General features: G+C 42.8%; 1 protein-coding gene across 1 annotated transcript; it reads right to left on the minus strand.

Moving 5' to 3' along the window:
• Positions 1–1,815: 1,815 nt before the first annotated feature.
• On the minus strand, positions 1,816–14,094 carry TRIM40 (tripartite motif containing 40). Its single transcript, XM_068559380.1, has 5 exons — positions 13,750–14,094; positions 3,424–3,519; positions 2,566–2,790; positions 2,245–2,267; positions 1,816–2,062 (listed from the first exon to the last, which is right to left on the minus strand). Exons 1-5 carry the CDS (start codon positions 14,092–14,094, stop codon positions 1,816–1,818), a joined length of 936 nt encoding a protein of 311 aa, XP_068415481.1.
• Positions 14,095–18,265: the final 4,171 nt, after the last annotated feature.

An 18,265-nucleotide genomic window follows, 5' to 3' on the forward strand; every position in this document is an offset into this window, starting at 1 on the left:
TAATAACCCACCACACACTCTCTTGTTATTCCATCTGTGTTTATTCTGGTTCCATAGCTAGATTATAAGCTTTTGGCTGGAGACGTAGAATAAGAAGATGGAATTAACACATTTAAATGTTCCCAATGTGTTAGGCACTGCAGCAGGCATATATAATAACATTTAATTCTTACAACAATCCCAGGCCATGAGTACCATTATCCTCATTTTAGAGGGGGTAGGACTGAGGTGCAGAGAGGCTAAGTAACTTGTACAGGGTTACAGAGGTATTAGGTGTCAGGACTGGGATTTAACTCAAGTCTGACTTGTGAGTTTTTACTCTTTACACCACAATGCAGCATCTCCTTGTAGCCATGTTTTATTCTTTGTATCCTTCAGTGCCAAGTATACTATTGACTATTTCTGCAAGGGCTCAGTAATACTAGTTAAAGGTCCCCTTTGTTAATCATGGAGCATCAAGAAGGGCCCTTAGGACTTCCCTGGTGGTGCAGTGGTTAAGAATCTGCCTGCCAGTGCAGGGGACACGGGTTCGAGCCCGGGTCCAGGAAGATCCCACATGCCACGGAGCAGCTAAGCCCATGCGCCACAACTACTGAGCCTGCGCTCTAGAGCCCGAGAACCACAACTACTGAAGCCCGCGTGCCTAGAGCCCGTGCTCCGCAACAAGAGAAGCCACCGCAATGAGAAGCCCGTGCACCACAACGAAAAGTAGCCCCCACTTGACACAACTAGAGAAAGCCCGTGTGCAACAACGAAGACCCAATGTAACCATAAATAAATAAATAAATTTATAAAAAAAGAAAAAAGAAGGGCCCTTATACTTTCTATTAATTTATTCACGCATCCACTTAATAAATTTCACTGGACACCAACTCTGAGCCCAGCACTGTCCTAAACCCTGGGGACACAAAGACAGAGTACTCTCTTTACTCACCCAAAGAAGTGATGCACAAATAATTAATATACAAAGGTATTACTCATTGCTCCATAAAAATTACCACAAATTTAGTGTCTTAAAACAACACAGATTTATTATATCATCGTTTCTATGACATCTATTGCCTCACAGTTTCTGTGGGTCAGAAATTTGGGTTCTCTGCTTAGGGTCTCACAAGGCTGCAATCAAGATGTCAGGTGGACTGGGTTCTCCTCTTGAGGCTCGACTGGGGAAAAATCCATTTCCAAGTTCACTGAGGCAGTTGGCAGAATTAATTTTCTTGCAGCTGCAAGACTGAGGGCCTCTGCTTCTTGTTGGCTGAAGGCTGGAGGCTGCTCTCAGCTCCTAGAGGCTGCCTGCTGGCCACAGGGCTACCCACGTCATCAATCCAGCAAGGGGAGTTTCAAGAGTGAGCGTGTTAGCAAGGAGGCATCCCATCCGTGTAATACAGTCTGCGAAGGGACAGCCCATCCCCTGTGTCATATTCCATTGATTAGAAGCAAGTCACAGGTTCTGCTCACACTCAAAGACAGGGGATCATGCAAAGGCATGAACAGCACGAGGGGAGGATCATGGGAGGTCACTGTAGAGTCTGTCCACCACAAAAGTAATGTAAGCTCCAGGTGCGTTGTACAGACAACAGGTGTTACAGGAGCTCAGAAGGAATATTTCTGCCAACAGACGTGCCAGCTCCACAGGCAGAGGTGGCCTCACCACTGTGAACTCATGCCATCCAGGTACCTGGGTACTCCCATTTTAATATGAGATTGTGAGAGATGGGTGCTACTGTCAGTTCACAGGCAAAACGGCGGTCTTGGATGCTGACTTCTGCAGTGGGAGCCTGGTTCAGGAAAGAGGCTGTGACTATTGTCCAGGTATCAGAGGGTCAGGCATCTGATCACAGCTGTGGCATGTTCAGGAGGTGGCAGGCCTGAGGGTGCACTGGGCAGACCTAGTGGGAGGTTGGACAGGTTGGGGGAAGGAGAGCCAGGAGGCTGAGGTGAGTCTGAGATGAGCTGGTCCAGGGATGAACTAGTCAGAACTGCTGAGGATGGCTGGTTAAGTGATTCATTGATCCTTTTCTCTAAGTTGGGATAAATAGCCTCTAACTGCTCTGGAGCACTCCTAGAAACAAAGAAATCCTTCAGTATATTCTGTTCAATCTTCCACTTTCCATGTAGCCTGAAGATGCAAGTTAATGGAGCAGCGGAGCTCCTTGACCGTGAGAAAGCCCATACACACATCTATGTTTGTGTGGGTTTGTGCTGTGTAAGCACATGTGGGAAGGGAGATGGGACGGCTCATACCTGTTCAATAAGTCACTGGCATCCTAGGAGAGAGAAAGAGAGTGAGAGTCACAACCAGTTCTCAGGTTCCTGTCCCCTCCAATTCCCTCCCCAACCCACTAGTGGATGGCACTCTGGGCTGTCACCTTGAGAAATAGAGAGGGTAGCACCCCTTCTGTGTACCCGCCTCCGCTGCAGCAGCATTGTGCAGCCTTGGACAAGCCACCACCACGTGTCACAGAGAAGACTCTCCTTCTTACACCTCCCAGAGGGATGCTACAGGTAGGCTGCCCACTATTTGGGGAGAATCCCAGGCTTTGGGAGGCACCTCAGGGTATGCACCTTCAGCAGGCTGGCATCCAGTTTCTTAGCCATCCCCTCCAGTTCAGTGACCAGGCTGCTGAGTTGAATCATTGCCCTGGAGATGCCAGGGATTCTGGACACCTCTGCTGGCATGTCCTCCAGCTGGCCTGGCTGCTGCTGAGGGAGGGCATCCAGCTGTCTCCCGGCTCGGTGTTGATGCTCCAGTTCAGCCTCCAGCCTGTGGGTCCTACAGTCTGCCTGAAACTCCAGAAAAGGAGCTCCCTAAGGTTCAGTGTCAGATGACTCCCTCTGGACCTTCAGTCTCTGAATGTTCTGAGCGAGAATGCTGATTTCTCGGTCCTCCTCCCCTCATGGCGTTGCCTCTGCATGTCATGGGTATTACGGGGTAGCCGTGTTCTTCAAAAATGAAGGGACACCTCCCCCTCCCCCCCACCTCACACCCTTGTGAACATCCACAGACGCCAGGTCTCACACACACACACACACCCCACTCGGCTATATCCTTCCACTGACTTTTAACCCCCTTCAAATCATAGGGTGAGGAGAGACCCCCACATCGAAGTGAACAAGCAACAGAAAGGTAGATGGTCAGAGAGAGAAAGAGACGTATGGTTTGTGGAGTAGTTTTCAGTTGATGGGCTGCTTGTCTCCTTTGATCTTCACCTAGAACCAGGTGGAGCAGGACTGGCTTTCACTGAACATATAAACCACATGAAGGTCAGAGGGCTTGACTTGCCCCAGGTCACTCAGCCAGCAAACCCCTAGGCCGAGCCCAGCACTTGTGTTTCCAGCCTCCAGGCCCTCCACCCACAGCAGGCTGCTCCAGACAGACAGATGATCAGACCAGAGTCCTTCCTGGGACTCTGCAAAGCCCACCTGCATAGCCTGCAGTCTCTCTTCCTCCTGAGCCCTGAGCCGCTGGAGTTCGCAGATGTCCTTTCTGAGCTTCCTGATCCTGCGGTTGAGTCGTTCCTAGAGAGACAGACACCCCTGCTGGTCAGACTGGGGGTGAGGGTGGTGCCCATGGAACACACGGCGGGGAGGGGGTGTCCTGATCCCAGGATGAGGCTAAAGTAAAATTCTGCCTAAAAAGAGGCAGCCTTCTATGCATCATGCTTGGGGTAAGGAACACAAGAGTTTATTTAATGGATAATGATGGCAAAAAGCAATAGGCAATTTTTTAAAAAGCCTTAACTACATAAAAATAACAGATAGTAAGAGAACCTTTTCTACTTGACTTCAGGGTGTTTTTCTCCCGACATCTAAAAGTTATGTGCTGATCTCTGGCAACCCTCACTACTTCTCATCAACAAGTGAAGCCAATCTAGAGAGAACTGACTTACAGAGGAGATGAAAAACCTCTGGTACCACTCCCCTACCCTGGCTGGGATGGACAAGAACTCTCTATTAGAGCAAACCCACAGCCCAGGAAGGCATGGAACCTCTCTCTAAATCTTAAATCAGTGTCTGGATGGGTCACGGTGTCCTGGAATCTAAGGATATAATGAATCATTTCAGTTTCTAAAACATTTACTTTCAGATTTTGGGTAAACTATGTAGGAAGCAAATATAAACAAAGCTGATACTGATATCAACATAAGCCTTTAATGAATCAAAATGGAAGAAAGGTGCAGGGTGGGGGGTGTCAGCAAAAGAGTCTGAAAATGTTCTTCTTGTAACCCTTGTTACCTTAGTTACAAAATATATTTGCATACCAGATAAAAGGGTGTACAAAGCCATAGTAATAAAACAGTGTGGTACTGGGACAAGAAAAAATAGAAAATGGAAGAAGAGAGAGCTCAGGGACAGACCCATGTTTACAAAAGAATTTAAAAAGAAAAAAAAAGTAAAAAGAAACGAGTCACAGGTCTGAAATGTGCAATGTGGAGAATATAGTCAAAAACTGTGTAATATCTTTGTATAGTGACATATTGTAAGTAAACTTATCGTGGTGATCATTTTGAAAGGTATAGAAATATTGAATCACTATGTTGTGTAAGAGGAACTCTCATAATATTGCAGGTCAATCATGCTTCCAAAACAAACAAACAAACAAACAAACATAGAAAAAGAGATCAGATTTGTGGTTACCAGAGGCAGGGAGTGGGAGGACGGGGAATTGGGTAAAGGCAGTCACAAGATACAAATTTCCAGTTATAAGATAAATAAGTACTAGGGATGTAATGTACAACATGATAAATATAATTCCCACTGTTGTATGTTATATATGAAAGTTGGTAAGAGAGTAAATCTTGAGTTCTCATCACAATACAATTTTTTTTTCTATTTGTTTAATTTCGTATCTATATGAGATAATGGGTGTTCATTAAACTTATTGTAATAATTGTTTCATTATGTATGTAAGTCAAATCATTATGCTGTACACCTTAAACTTACATACTACTGTATGTCAATTATAACTCAATAAAACTGGGAGAAAATAAGATAGAATAAAAATAAAAAGCAATACACAGATCAGTAAGAGAAGGGACAAAATCTGTAGGAGATGGTGTTGAGAAAACTGGCTTACAACAACAGGGAAAAATAAAGCCAGATCCCTATCCAGAACCATATGTGAAGGCAGACTCTAGCTGGATTAAAGACAGTGTGAAAGGAAAACTATAAAGTTAATAGAAAATAATGTTAAAGAATAAATAAAATGTTAAAGAATAAACCTCCAAAAGCACAAACCATGAGAGAATGATTTAATTTGATTATCTCAAAATTAAATATTTCTGTTCAATGACAACTCTATGGACAAACCTAACAGAGAAATGACAGACTAAGAGATAATATCTGCAATGTCTAAAACCAACAAGAGACTTATATATAGAATATAAAAGGAAAGCCTAGGGAATTCCCCAGTGGTCCAGTGGTTAGGACTCAGCGTTTTCACTGCCATGGACCGTTTCAATCCCTGGTGGGGGAACTAAGATCTCTCAAGCCACAAGGCACAGCCGAAAGAAAGAAAGAAAGAAAGAAAGGAAGAAAGAAAGAAAGAAAGAAAGAAAGAAAGAAAGAAAGAAAGAAAGAAAGAAAGAAAGAAAAGGAAAGCCTAGACATCAATAAGAAGACAGGAACCCAAGAGAAAAATTTGCAGAGAATATGGACAATTAATTCACAGACGAGGGGATGCCCAAACTCACCTGTGATTAGAGAAATGGAAATTAATACAAAGAAATATTATTTGACCCCCATCAGAGTAATAAAAATTAGACAACTGGATAACACCTGGGGGAGCTGGGATGTGTGTGGATATAAGGACCACACTGTGGGCTGGTGAGATATGCACTGGCACAGCCATTCTGGCAACGGTTCCGGCCACCTAGGTGTGCTTTCCTCTGTGATCCAGTCATCCTGTTTCTGAGTAAAAATCCCAGAGAATTCCTAGTTCTAAGAGAATATGTACACTACAGCACTGGTTGTGGTAACAGAGAATTGGAATCACATAAAGTCCACTCCTGGGAAATGGATGGGTAAAATATGGCAGGTGCCCGCTATGGAACACAGTGCATCTGTCAGAAACAATGGACTATGTGACCCACAAAACATGGACTGATCTCAAAAACATGGTAGAGTGAAAAGCAAGAAATAGAACGAAGCCCATCATATAATTTTGTTAATTCAATATACAAGCACACAGTGCAGCAATGTGTGTTTTACCAAACTGTCTACAAATAAAAATACAACAAACACTTTAAGTGGTTGTCCATGGAAGAGGGAGGAATGATGATTAAATGGAACAAACAAAACATGAACAGGATTTGTGGACTAAAGATAAGAGTGTGCTATTAACTGAAGAGTGTGTGTATCATTAAGTAAATCCTTCTCACCTCAGGTAAAAAAAAATTAGGGGGGGGGTGGATTTTGTTGTTGTTGTTGGCTGTTTATGGGGAATATTTCTTCTTTTTGTCATTTTGCCTCATTTTCTCTTATAAACTCTTAAAATGTATTGCTTTTGGAAAAGAAGAGTCCCACATCACTGGAGATGTACAGGTAGAGCCTGGGGTTGGACGAGATGACTGTGAAAGTTCTTTCTGGTCCTGAGATTCAGAGGGTGAAACCAAGGTCAAGGGGCTGTGGGTGAGACTTCAGCGAGGACATTCAAGCAAACAAACAATAAACAGAGGAGACAATGATGTCACTAGGAAATTATTTAAAAATGTTTCATGTCACCGGTGTTACCTGCAGGCATTTCCCAGCAGACAAGCAATAAAACAGTCATAGAAGGAGGGGGAGGAAGTAAATGGGTGTCTTGGAGTTCACTCGGGACCTCAATGGTGAAGGCGGAGGCTGGGGTGCGGTGGGGAATTGTCTGTGTGAGCACTGAAGTTCAAGTCTCGAAAAGCTCAAACAAGCAAGCAACCTTCACCTTGCTACCCCTTCCATCTACTCTGTTCTCACAACTACATTTCTTGAAGCAGTTGGTTCTTGTTGTCTTCACGTCCTCGTGGCCCCTTTGCTCCTCAGCATCTGCTTTTGCTTCTCATCATTCTTTTGGAACTGCTCTCTCCAAGGTCACAGTGATCTCCAGGAAAGAAACCCAGAAGTGCCTTCTTCTCAGGCCTCCTCTTCTTGGATGTGATTCTACCCACCCCACTCTCCCGACCTCCCACTCCCGTCCTTCCTTGACCTTCCTGAGGTTGTTTCTTTAACCCTCTTCTTTCTATAAATGATGTCCTTAATTTCAGGCTTCAGATTTTATCATAATTCCCAAAAGCTCTTTGTCCTAACAGTCAATCCCATGTTTCCAGCTGAGACTTAAGTATCTCCTGCTGCCCTATTGACAGCTCAAACTCAGTTTGGAGTAATCAAACTTATCTTCCTCTTCCCCACCCTCTTCCACAATTCACTACTCTTGACCTCCATATTTCTGTCCTTGGACCCACCCTTCTGTCTCTCATCCAGCTTGAAACCTCAGTCATATTTTATTTTTTACCTGTGCTACTACTGTCTTCAAAAGGGTTTCTCATTATCAAAGATAAGCCCGAACTCCTTAACCCAATATCCAAGGCCCTCTGTAACCCAATTTACATTTCCTGTGTTACCTCTCTCTACTCCCTCCCTATTCTCCACACTAGCCAAACAGAGCTGCTTGTGGTTTCCTGGACACACCCCACGCAGCCATGCCTCTTCATGGCTTTTCTTTTACTTCCTTCTACCAGGAATGCTATCTATTACTGCCTGTCAAAGTCAGGCCTGTTCTTAAGATCCTGTTCAAAATGTCAGAGTCCTGTCTTCTGGAGTAGTTTAAAATTTAATGAAGAGCTTAAAGTCAACTACAAAGATTGTGTAAATGAAAAAAGGAAGCAAAGATAACAGCAATAAAGATAATGCATGAAAAAACGAAGATAATTCAGATCTATCGTTTAAAATATTCAAAATGAGTAAGGTAAAGTCCCTCATTTTTCAAAAAATATTTATTCATCCATTTTTGCATTAAGGTAATATTTATGTAAATAAGATACTCATTAGAATTAGAAAGCAAAATTCTACAAACTTTTATCTTCCCAAAATATTCCTCCGGGGGGAAAAAAGACAAATTGAAATATAGGGAATAGTGCAAGACCTGTTTTGTCTTAATAAATATTTTTTAAAGTCTGTGATCCTATCAGATATCAGATAAAATGTGATTTCACAGTAAAAAAATTGACCAAAAAGGACATTAAATAGTGAGGAAACATGAGAACATAGCAACATTTAAAATCCTTCTCAAATGGCTTACTAGGACTTCCCTGGTGGTGCAGTGATTAAGAATCCACCTGCCAATGCAGGGGACACAGGTACGATCCCTGGTGGGGGAAGATCCCACATACCACGGAGCAACTAAGCCCATGCACCACAACTACTGAGCTTGCACTCTAGAGCCCGCGAGCCACAACTACTGAAGCCCGTGCGCCTAGAGCCCGTGCTCTGCAGCAAAGAGAAGCCACCGCAATGAGAAGCCCGCGCACCACAACGAAGAGTAGCTCCCGCTCGCTGCAACTAGAGAAAGCCCACGCGCAGCAATGAAGACCCAACGCAGCCAATAAATAAATAAATAAATAAAATTTAAAAAAAAAAGGCTTACAAAACACATCAAAGAAAAAGTGGTTAACAGGCAAAAAGGTACCTTTCCCCCAATACAGTCACACACACACACAAAAAGACCAACTTTCAAAGAACATGCTCCTTACAGAACAAAAAGTGCCCCAAAGTATGGATAAGAATGATATCACCCATTATATTTTATGAGGAAAAATGGTGTTGATGACTAAACCTGACAATGTCCACACAATCGTGCATCTAGAAAACGTCAGGAAATTAAGTTAAAAGGTATATGAACTCAGCAAAGACTCTCATTTGAATCTACAAGTACCAATTGTCAAAAAAGCAACCCTTATAAAATATATAGCTACTCTCAATATAAGATTTAAATAAAGAAATGTAACATCTAATTCAGAAACATAAAGGAAAACGCTTGGTGATATATCCTGCTATTGGTCAAGAAGACCAAGTAGGCTCACAAAAGTCATAATTCTTAATGTAATCAACAAATTTAATGCAATGCCAATTAAAATTCCAGGGATTCTCCATAAATCTTAGAAACATTATATAAGAAAATCTTTCTGGAGACTTCCCTGGTGGTCCGGTGGTTAAGACTCCTCATCCCCAATGCAGGGGGCCTGGGTTCGATCCCTGGTCAGGGAACTAGATCCCGCATGCCGCAACTCAGAGCCTACATGCCGCAACTAAAGATCCCGCATGCCACAACAAAGATCCCGCATGCAGCAACAAAGATCCCGCGTGCCACAAGTAATACCCAGCAGAGCCGAATAAATAAATTAAATTAAATTAAATTTAGAAAAAAGAAAATCCTTCTGAAAAGACAGTCAGCAAGACCATCAGGTTACAAAAAATTATTATTTGACAAAGATGCTACTAAATTTAAAAATAAACCATAAAGCAATAAGTATCAAAACTATATAATAACTTTAGAACAAAAAAAATAATCAATGGACTAGAGTAAAAAAAAATGCCACTATTATAAGAATTTAATTTATGTCAAACCAGAAAGAACATATAGATGTGAAAAGGACTCACAGAAATGTTTGAGGGACAACTGTAAACCAGAATAAAGAAAAAATAACTTTATTGTTTGATAAAGGAGTCATCCTTCACACAACACAGTATATTAAATTCCAAATAAGCCAGCAATTACTTAATCTTTAAAAATGACACAGACCTAATATCTATCTATCTGTCACCATACTAGATAAATTTCTGAGTAAGACATGGAGATTTTATTTCTTAAATAGAATAGAACTGATTCAAGTACAAATTCTTAAAATTTTTGCCCCAAAAATGAAATAAAAAGAAAAGAAATATCAGAATAGGAAAAATGAAGGTTAAACATAATTGGTATAGCTTATTATCCAAAAGATAAACTACTCTGATGCACTCATGTAGAATTTATGCCCTGATTCTAAGGGGAAATGTAGACAGTGAGTCTCCATGTGGAGAGAAACCTCACCACCAGCATTCATAACCAAGCAAAGTAAAACAACTTCAATCATTGTCATGCACTTAGAAGACCAGCAAAGCACATTGAAAAAAGTGATTGACAACAGCATGAGTTGGGCAGCAAGGAAACAGATGTACAAAAAAGACACTGCAAATTTTTCAGTCTTCTGGAGTGCGGTCAGGCAATACATAATTCCTTTAAAAAGGACACAATTTACAATATTTACAATTTAAAATATTTAATTTACAAAATTTAATTCAAAGGAATAGAGACATGGTGAGAAATCATAAGAAATCTTTATTTCAAAACTATGCTGTCAACATCTACAAACACGCTCAGGGTCTCCCATTGTAATCAGTCCTTTGAAAATACCTTCAACTCCCCAGACTTTGGCTGTCCTCAGGCAGCCTCATGAAACTCACTAAATCCCTAGTTTCAAAACTCAAACTGGTGCTCTATGCTGCCTGCCAATTCCACTCAGTTTCACTCATAGGTTCACTTTTCCAAACTCTACCGCGGCTTCTCCTCTCTTTTCAAACCTTTCACACCTCCACCTCTACCCAAACTGTTGATGTTCTTCCCTCACATATTATTGAGGAAATATACCTGAACACTTGGGTTCTCTCCCAAGTTGCAAGACTCCCTCCCCTTGCAGAGGCCTTCTTATGTTCCCCACTGTTACAATGGTAGAAGTGTGCTTCCTCCCAGCCCAGCATCCACTTCTCTGCTGCCCATCTTACTGGATGGCTCAGCATCATTCAATGCACTCCACTATTGCTTCTTCTTCTTCTTTTTTTTTTTTTTTTTAATATTTATTTATTTGGCTGCGTTGGGTCTTAGTTGCGGCACGCGGGATCTTCCTTGCGACATGTAGTGTCTTTCGTTGCAGTGGGCTCAGTAATTGCAGCTCATGGTCTTAGTTGTCCCTCAGCATGTGGGATCTTAGTTGCCTGACCAGGGATCGAACCCTCGTCCCTTGCATTGGAAGGCGGATTCTTAACCACTGCACCACCAGGGAAGTCCCTCTACTGTCACTTCTTAACAGATTCTTCTCTCTTAGCATCTGGAACACCACTCCCCTTGCTTTTCTCCTGCCTTGCTAGTGGCTTGCTTTAAGTCTCCTTTGCTGGGTCCCCCTCCACCTTACATCTAAATGATGGCCTTTCTAAGGACCTTGCCCTGGAACTGCTTTTCTCTCTAGACTCTCTCCTGAGGATATTGCATCAATTCCCTTGGATTTAAATATTATCTTTATTCTGATGGAACCCTGTCCTACGTTCTGGGAATCCTAACCCAGACTCTCTTTGGAGATCCAGATTTCAAAGCCAGCCACTTAACTAAGATCCTACTTTGATGTGTCTCAACTTGGACTTGACTTCTCCTAAATGAAACTTGATGTTTCATTCAAACCTGTTCTCCCCAGTCCTTATTGTTCCATCATTCATCCAGTTTCTCAAATCAGAAACTCATGAAGTCATCTTTGATTCCCTTCATTCCCTCACCCCACTTTAATCTGTCAGTAAATGCTGGCAATTCACACTCTAATTATAAACTCTTCAAATATAACAAGGCTTTTCCAGATCTGGGGCTCCCAAATCTGTGCTTCCCTTCTGCCCAGACTTTACATTGGCCACCTTCTCTTTTTCCTGATCTCAGCACCGGTGCCACCTCCTCCGTGAGGCCCTCACCGACCACATGGGTCACCCATTACTCTCCATCTCAGACTCTTGTTTGTTTTCTTCTTAGCTCATACGAGACTTGTAGTTTGTTTGATTTCTTGTCTGTCTTTCTTATTAAACTGCAAAGTCCCTGGCAGCAGGGATGGCATCTGACTTGTTCATCATTGTATTCCTAGCATGTATAGTAGTTCCTAATACACTACAGGAACTTAAGTCTTTCTTAAATGAACAAATATTGTTATTTATTTATTTTAGTTTTCCTGTCTTAATTTAAAGGTAAACTTGAGGACAAAGATTATGAATCATATTTATACTTCTTACAATGCCTAGCGTGACATCCTATACAAAGCACAGACCTGAATAAATCATTGAGTGAGTGAATAGATTTTTCCATCTATTCACTGGCCCATCAGCAGGTGGGAGAACTCTCCCTGCCCTCCTGTGGTACCCTGCACTTAGAGGGAATGATGTTAGAACCAGAGAACTTTGCCTCTTTGGCTTTCTGAGTTATTTCTCTACCTTCCCATAGTCACCCTCAATCTGGAGTCCCCAGTTTCTCATCCTGTATTATAACATGTTCAAAAAGTCAAGTATCTAAAAGAAGACTTGGAAATTCATCCTTCATTATTGGATAGAAAGACACCATGGTGAAAATATGTCAATTGTCAATCCAATCAAATACTAACTTAACTGGGGATGGGGGTAGAGGATAGTTGGGAAATAAATGCTAAAGCTAACTGGCAAAATAAATATATCTGAATATCCACAAAAATTCTGAAAAATAAGAATATTGTGAGGGTTCTAAGAGCTACCTGACATTAAAACACATTGCAAAGGTACAGTGCTTAAAATGGTTTGACACACAAGCAGGAATGGATAGAAGAATAGAACGGAATGGAGAGTCAAGAAAATGTGCAAGTCTATACGTACCCATGGCAGAATAAGAAGTCGGCATTCAAATCAGTGGGGGAACTATGGATTATTCAGTAAATAGTGATAGGAAAAATTTATCAAAACTTGGAAGTTAGGTTATTCTTTCACCAAAATACAGCTTGGATATTCTAAGTCCTCCAAAATATATGTTGAAGGATACTCATTACAACATCCCATGAGACCTCAAAACAAAACAATAACCTGGAAATAGCTCAATATCTGCCAATTTATAGTACATTCATAGAATTGAATACCATGCAGTTGTTGAAAAGAATTCATAAGATCTAGATGTACTGATGGGAAAATGGGATAATGCCCAAGATGTATTTTTAGATGATAAAAACGAGTTACAGAAAAATATATAGAGAATCCGTGTGTGTGTGTGTATGTGTTTTAGAGACTGCATTCATACACACACACACAATTTTCTGGAAGAATGATACAAAAAAACCTAAAAGTGGTTACCTCTGGGGACTGAGAATGGGGGAAAGCAGGAAGAAAGATTTTTAGTTTTGACTTTAGACCTTACAGTGTTGTCTGAATGTACCAGTTTTATGATTAAAAAATTTTAAAAATAGGATAAAAATAATCACTATAGAAAGGGAGGAAAGAAAAGATGAAGAAGGAAGAGAGAGAGAGAATCATGTACTAATTTCCAGGTTTCAATGTATTTCCAGGTTAATCATTAGGATATGTAAAACCTGATTACATTTCTAGCCAATTTTCTAGCACTATCAAACAGGGGAACCATACAGTCTTAGTACTAGAAGAGTTTTGCACTATTTAGTCCAACTCCTTCATGCTACAGATGAGCAAACTGCGAGGAGCTCATGCTTCCTGGGAATCTGACATCATGTGACCGTATCTCCTCTTAGACTCCTATTAATGCATTGAAAATTTAACATTAGTAGCAAGATAAACACAGAAAAGTGAAGACAAGGATCCAAAACAGGTTAAAGCAGAAGAAACAAAGAAAAGTGTCAGTTACCGAGCCTCTATGATACGCCAGGCATAAAGGACAGGGAGTAGGAAGGAGTAACTCAGGGAAGTGGTGGCAGAGGGATGGCTATGATGACCCCACCTTACCTTGTAGTGGCTGATGGCGTTTTCAATGGCCAGTTCACAGTGACACTTGTGTTCAGGGGACACCCGGCATTCCACACACAGAAGACGTCTGCTCTCCTCACAGAACCAGCACACCTTCTTCTGGTGGCTGTCACAGGTATAGCCGGCCCCCAGGACCCCCTCGGAACAGGGCTTCCGGCAGAGGGGGCAGCTGAGGACCCCGGAGGCTGAGGCCTTCTCCAGGTGCTGGGCCAGGCACGCTCGACAGAAGAGGTGTCTGCAGTCAGTGCGCACTGCCTCCTTCAGGCACTCCTGGCAGATGGGGCAGATGCCCTCTTCCCGGCTGTCCTCCTGCAGAGGGAGCATGGCCTCCACCTCACACTGCCAGCCTCCCATCTATAGGGCCTCCTTCCCCACTGGAGCTTTGGACAGCCTGCCACCCTAGACAGTCCAGGTAAGATGGCCCAGCTGGAAGGAGGCGGCCCTGGAGCAGCTCAGAGGACCTGATTCAGCCCTCCAACTGCAGGCAGCCGCCTGCTCTCCATCAATAGAGTTGTAGCACGGACAACGGAAACCACCATTCTGCAACAAGTTTCAGAAATAAATCATCAACTTTGACACACACCCTCTGGTTTCCTTGTCTTTACTAAACTTGAAATCACTCCTCTTCACACATCTGGAGGAAGCAGGTGATTCAAAGACCAGTTTTCCTCTTCAGAGCTTTCTGTGCATATTTTTATAGCTCAAAGTTAAAAGGCCAGAGTATCCTGGTCAGAAGCCAGAGATTCATAAACTTAAAAGTTGAAAGTGTTCTCTGATTTGCCCTCAGTTGAGAGAAGCTGGCAGGAGTTTATCAAGTACCACACTGTGATACTTGCAGGCTCGTGGTCACATTGTAAGAATGTGGCTACTGCTGTCAATTACTACCCAACCATTTGCATCAGCATCTCTGTCAGCTGTTCATTCTCCCAACCAGCATCCCTCTCAGGGTTATACAGATTCTGCAATGAAAGGGAAAGAGAAGGAGAACAGGACATAGAGCAGTTTGGAGAACTTTTCCCTTCCTTTCAAGCCATCTCCAAAGAAGACCCAAAGAAGAAAGTACTCCCCTGTCCCCACTTCACTTAAACACTGCATTCAACACTCATTCCCTCATCCCTAAGCCTCTTGCCTAGTCCTCCTCCAGAAAAGCTCCCCTGGTATCCTACCTCAATTTCTCCTTCCACGACATCAGGTCATGGTCTCATGCTCCAGATCTGGAGAGATGGCCAGCAGGTGAATGGTTTTTAGACTGTGCCGATTATATATGCTCACGCGTTAGTAAAAATGGGGGAGAGGTGACAAGGCCCATCTTCCCATGCCTGCGTGACTGATCTAGGGGAGGTGGAAGGTGAGATGGACTTTGGCTGGTGAAAGGTGTGGCTTGTTTGCACATGGGGAGGAGGAAAGTCTTGGTGCCTCTGATGTAAATATGACATGAAGTGAGAGTCAACGCACAGAATGAAGACCTCCCAGAGCCTCCGCTTAGGTACCTCGGGATCCAGGCATCAGAGAACCACGGCATCTGCTCAGGATACCAGAATACCAAGTGCCCACCCACTGTCTTCCAATTTCCCTCCAGTCAGGCAGGTTTCAGCACTGACACTGGGGTCCCACAGGGGATAACACTAATGAGAATTGCCAGTTGAGGCTTTATTAAAAGGTCCAACATTCTTGTTCAAATCTCACGCCATACTATCCTTCCTTAATCCCACTTGACCACTGTCTGCTGTAGGGTTTCTATTAAAAAGTCACTTTCCCCATAGTCATAGTTCCTTGGCCTTTTTATCAAAGGGGATGGCTCCCTCGAATCTCAGGGTCACGGGTGGGGTGAGCATCCTCCTCACTCCATACACCACCTCCCAAGCGTGAGGTCCCCAGAGCCAGATAAAAGCACCTATGTGTGGAGCTCTGGTCGTCCACGCTCTCCCTCTGCCTTGCTGTCCTCCACAGAGCCAATTCCCTTGATTCGTTGAGGATGAACCATGAGCCTTGTGAGCCACCCCATGTCCTGCCATCATCCCGGGTGATTTCAAGGACGATGTAGATGACCATCAACACTGAGGTCTTTCAGCTCATTGACATGCTCACATCCAGTGACCTTTACTTTTGCCGCCCACACTAGTGACCATTCTCTGGTCCTTGTCAGAACAGACTTCACCACCTGAAATCACAAATCTAGGCATAGGACTCATCTTACATCTCTCTCCCTAAGCTTATTGCTAACACATCTGTTCATCAATGTCTAATCCTTGATCCCTCCACATTCCTCATTTGTCACATCTCATGAGATAATATGAGAAACAAAAATGAGGAGAGATTAAGTAACCTGCCCAAAGCCACAGAGGGGTAAACAGAGAGTTGGGATTCAGATCTGGATCTCTGTCATTTTAGCCCACATGCCTCATCACCACAAAATGTCATCTTTTCACACCTTTCCTTGCCCTTAGAAGGAGTTAAGTAAAGCCTTAATAAATGGAAAGGTGAATTTTCAGGTAGATTGATAACTGGATTCTGGATAGACAGATGAAGAAGTTTAGAGTACTGACCATATGGTAATTTCTTTCGTAGTTATTTAGGTACTTTTCTTGATTTTCCTACTGGCTTATTGAGCAAGCTGAAGGCAAGGACCCACTGTACTTAACACCAATTTAAGAATGATTCAAATATAAGGACTTCCCTGGCGATCCGGTGGTTAGGAGTCTGCGCTTTCACTGCCGAGGGCCCCGGATTCAATCCCTGGTTGGGGAACTAAGATCCCACAAGCTGTGCAGCACGGCCAAGAAAACAAAACAAAACAAAACAAAACAAAACGAAAAAAAAAGAATGATTCAAATATAGAAATCATACAAGGATAGACAGATAAATTCAATCATATTTTAAAAGATCTGCATGGGGGAAAAATCTACAAAAACAATGTCAAGAGACAAATGACCACATGAAAACGTAAAAAGAAAACATATTAACAGCTACCATCAAAATCAAAGGGCTAAAAAAAAAAAAAAGAAAATCAAAGGGCTAATTCCCCTAATGCATAGAGAGCTCTTACAAAAGAAAAAAAAAATTAACTACCAAGGATGAAACTGGACAGAGGAAATGAACAGACACTTCATAGGAAAAAATGTCTCTAAAACATATGAAAAGATGCTCAGTCTCTCTCACATGAAGAAAACACACATTAAAATGCACTAAAATTAGATGTCTGGATGTCTGGAGAACTGGGGTTGGAGGTTCCCATTGTACCTTTTAAATTTGGAACCAAGTAAGGGTATCATCTATTTAAACAATTAGTTACATTTAAAGAAGAAGAATAATCAGTGGTTAGAATGAAAGGAATTCTGAACTACCCAAAGATCTGGATTATGGTCCTAATTCTGAGATTTGGAGCTTCATGTTCTGAGACAACCACGACCACAGCCTCCTTGCCAGGAAAGTGGATCAAATGTCACAGCTGGGAATGGAGGTTCTTTATAAATTACAAACCAATGCACAATTGTTAGGGGTTATTATTATTCCCCTGCCTCACAACCTATTCAGCATAGCTCCTTGCATATAGCAGGCCATCGATAGTTTTTGAATGAGTGATTTTACCTAATTTTGCCTACTTCAAAATATTGGAGCCAGGGGCCTGGTGATTTGCATCTTTTCCCTCTCCTTCATCACTTCTTTCCTGGCTCTGCTCGACACTTTCCAGCAGAGAAGCCCTCCTACCTCTTCTTGCAGCTGCTCTGAATTCTCACATCAGTTTAAGCCCAGCTCAACGTCCCAGTTTCCTGCGTGAAACCTTCCTAACTACTCAGTCGTCATCCTTCCAGGGCCTCCATTTACAGTGGGCAGGTTGTTCACTGTTACAAGAGCAGCCAGGAGAGAGGATGAGTCCGGACCGGGACCCAGCCCACAGTCTACTTACCAAGCCATGGGCCTCTGCAGCCAAGAGCATGATTGGCCCTGAGGAAGGGGAGGGGCTTATTCTAATTTGCACAAAGGTGTCAGAGGGACTTGCAGGTCTATATACCTCTCTCCCTTTTATGAACCACCTCCTAATTTATTACCATTACATATTTTGCCAACTTCCCTGACTTTGGCTCATGCTTAGCTCCGTGAGGGATGGGACTATATCTTCCCATCTTTGCTTACCCTCTGATGCCTTGCCCAGTGCTGGGCATCTTAAGCCACTCTTTCAAGTCTCCAACTAAATCCTAGTGATGCTTTCTCAGCCCACATCCAAACTGATGACTCTGAAAAATGAGATCATCAGCAGTCCCTTCCTTGAAATTCTCGTCTCTGCTGGCTCTTGGCTTCCCTATCACCGCTCTTACCATTCATTACAGGAGATCCGCTCCCTCCCAGCACAATGAGGTGGAGCTACATGGACTTTGAAGGTGGATGGGCCAGATTCAGATCTCCACTCCGCCACTTTGCAGCTGTTAACCTTAAGCAGGTCCTGTAACCTCCCTGAGCCCCAGGACCATCCAGATCCTTATCTATGGTCTTGATG

This window comes from Eschrichtius robustus, chromosome 12, assembly GCF_028021215.1.
Source record: "Eschrichtius robustus isolate mEscRob2 chromosome 12, mEscRob2.pri, whole genome shotgun sequence".
Lineage (NCBI taxonomy): Eukaryota > Metazoa > Chordata > Mammalia > Artiodactyla > Eschrichtiidae > Eschrichtius > Eschrichtius robustus.

Excerpts from the sequence above, each read along its gene's own strand:
- TRIM40 (XM_068559380.1), bottom strand. The coding sequence starts at position 14,094 with ATGCTCCCTCTGCAGGAGGACAGCCGGGAAGAGGGCATCTGCCCCATC. Across the intron at positions 3,520-13,749 it reads ACGCCATCAGCCACTACAAG|GAACGACTCAACCGCAGGAT; the intron begins GTAAGGTGGGGT and ends CTGTCTCTCTAG. Across the intron at positions 2,791-3,423 it reads AGAGACTGCAGGCTATGCAG|TTTCAGGCAGACTGTAGGAC; the intron begins GTGGGCTTTGCA and ends CCTTTTCTGGAG.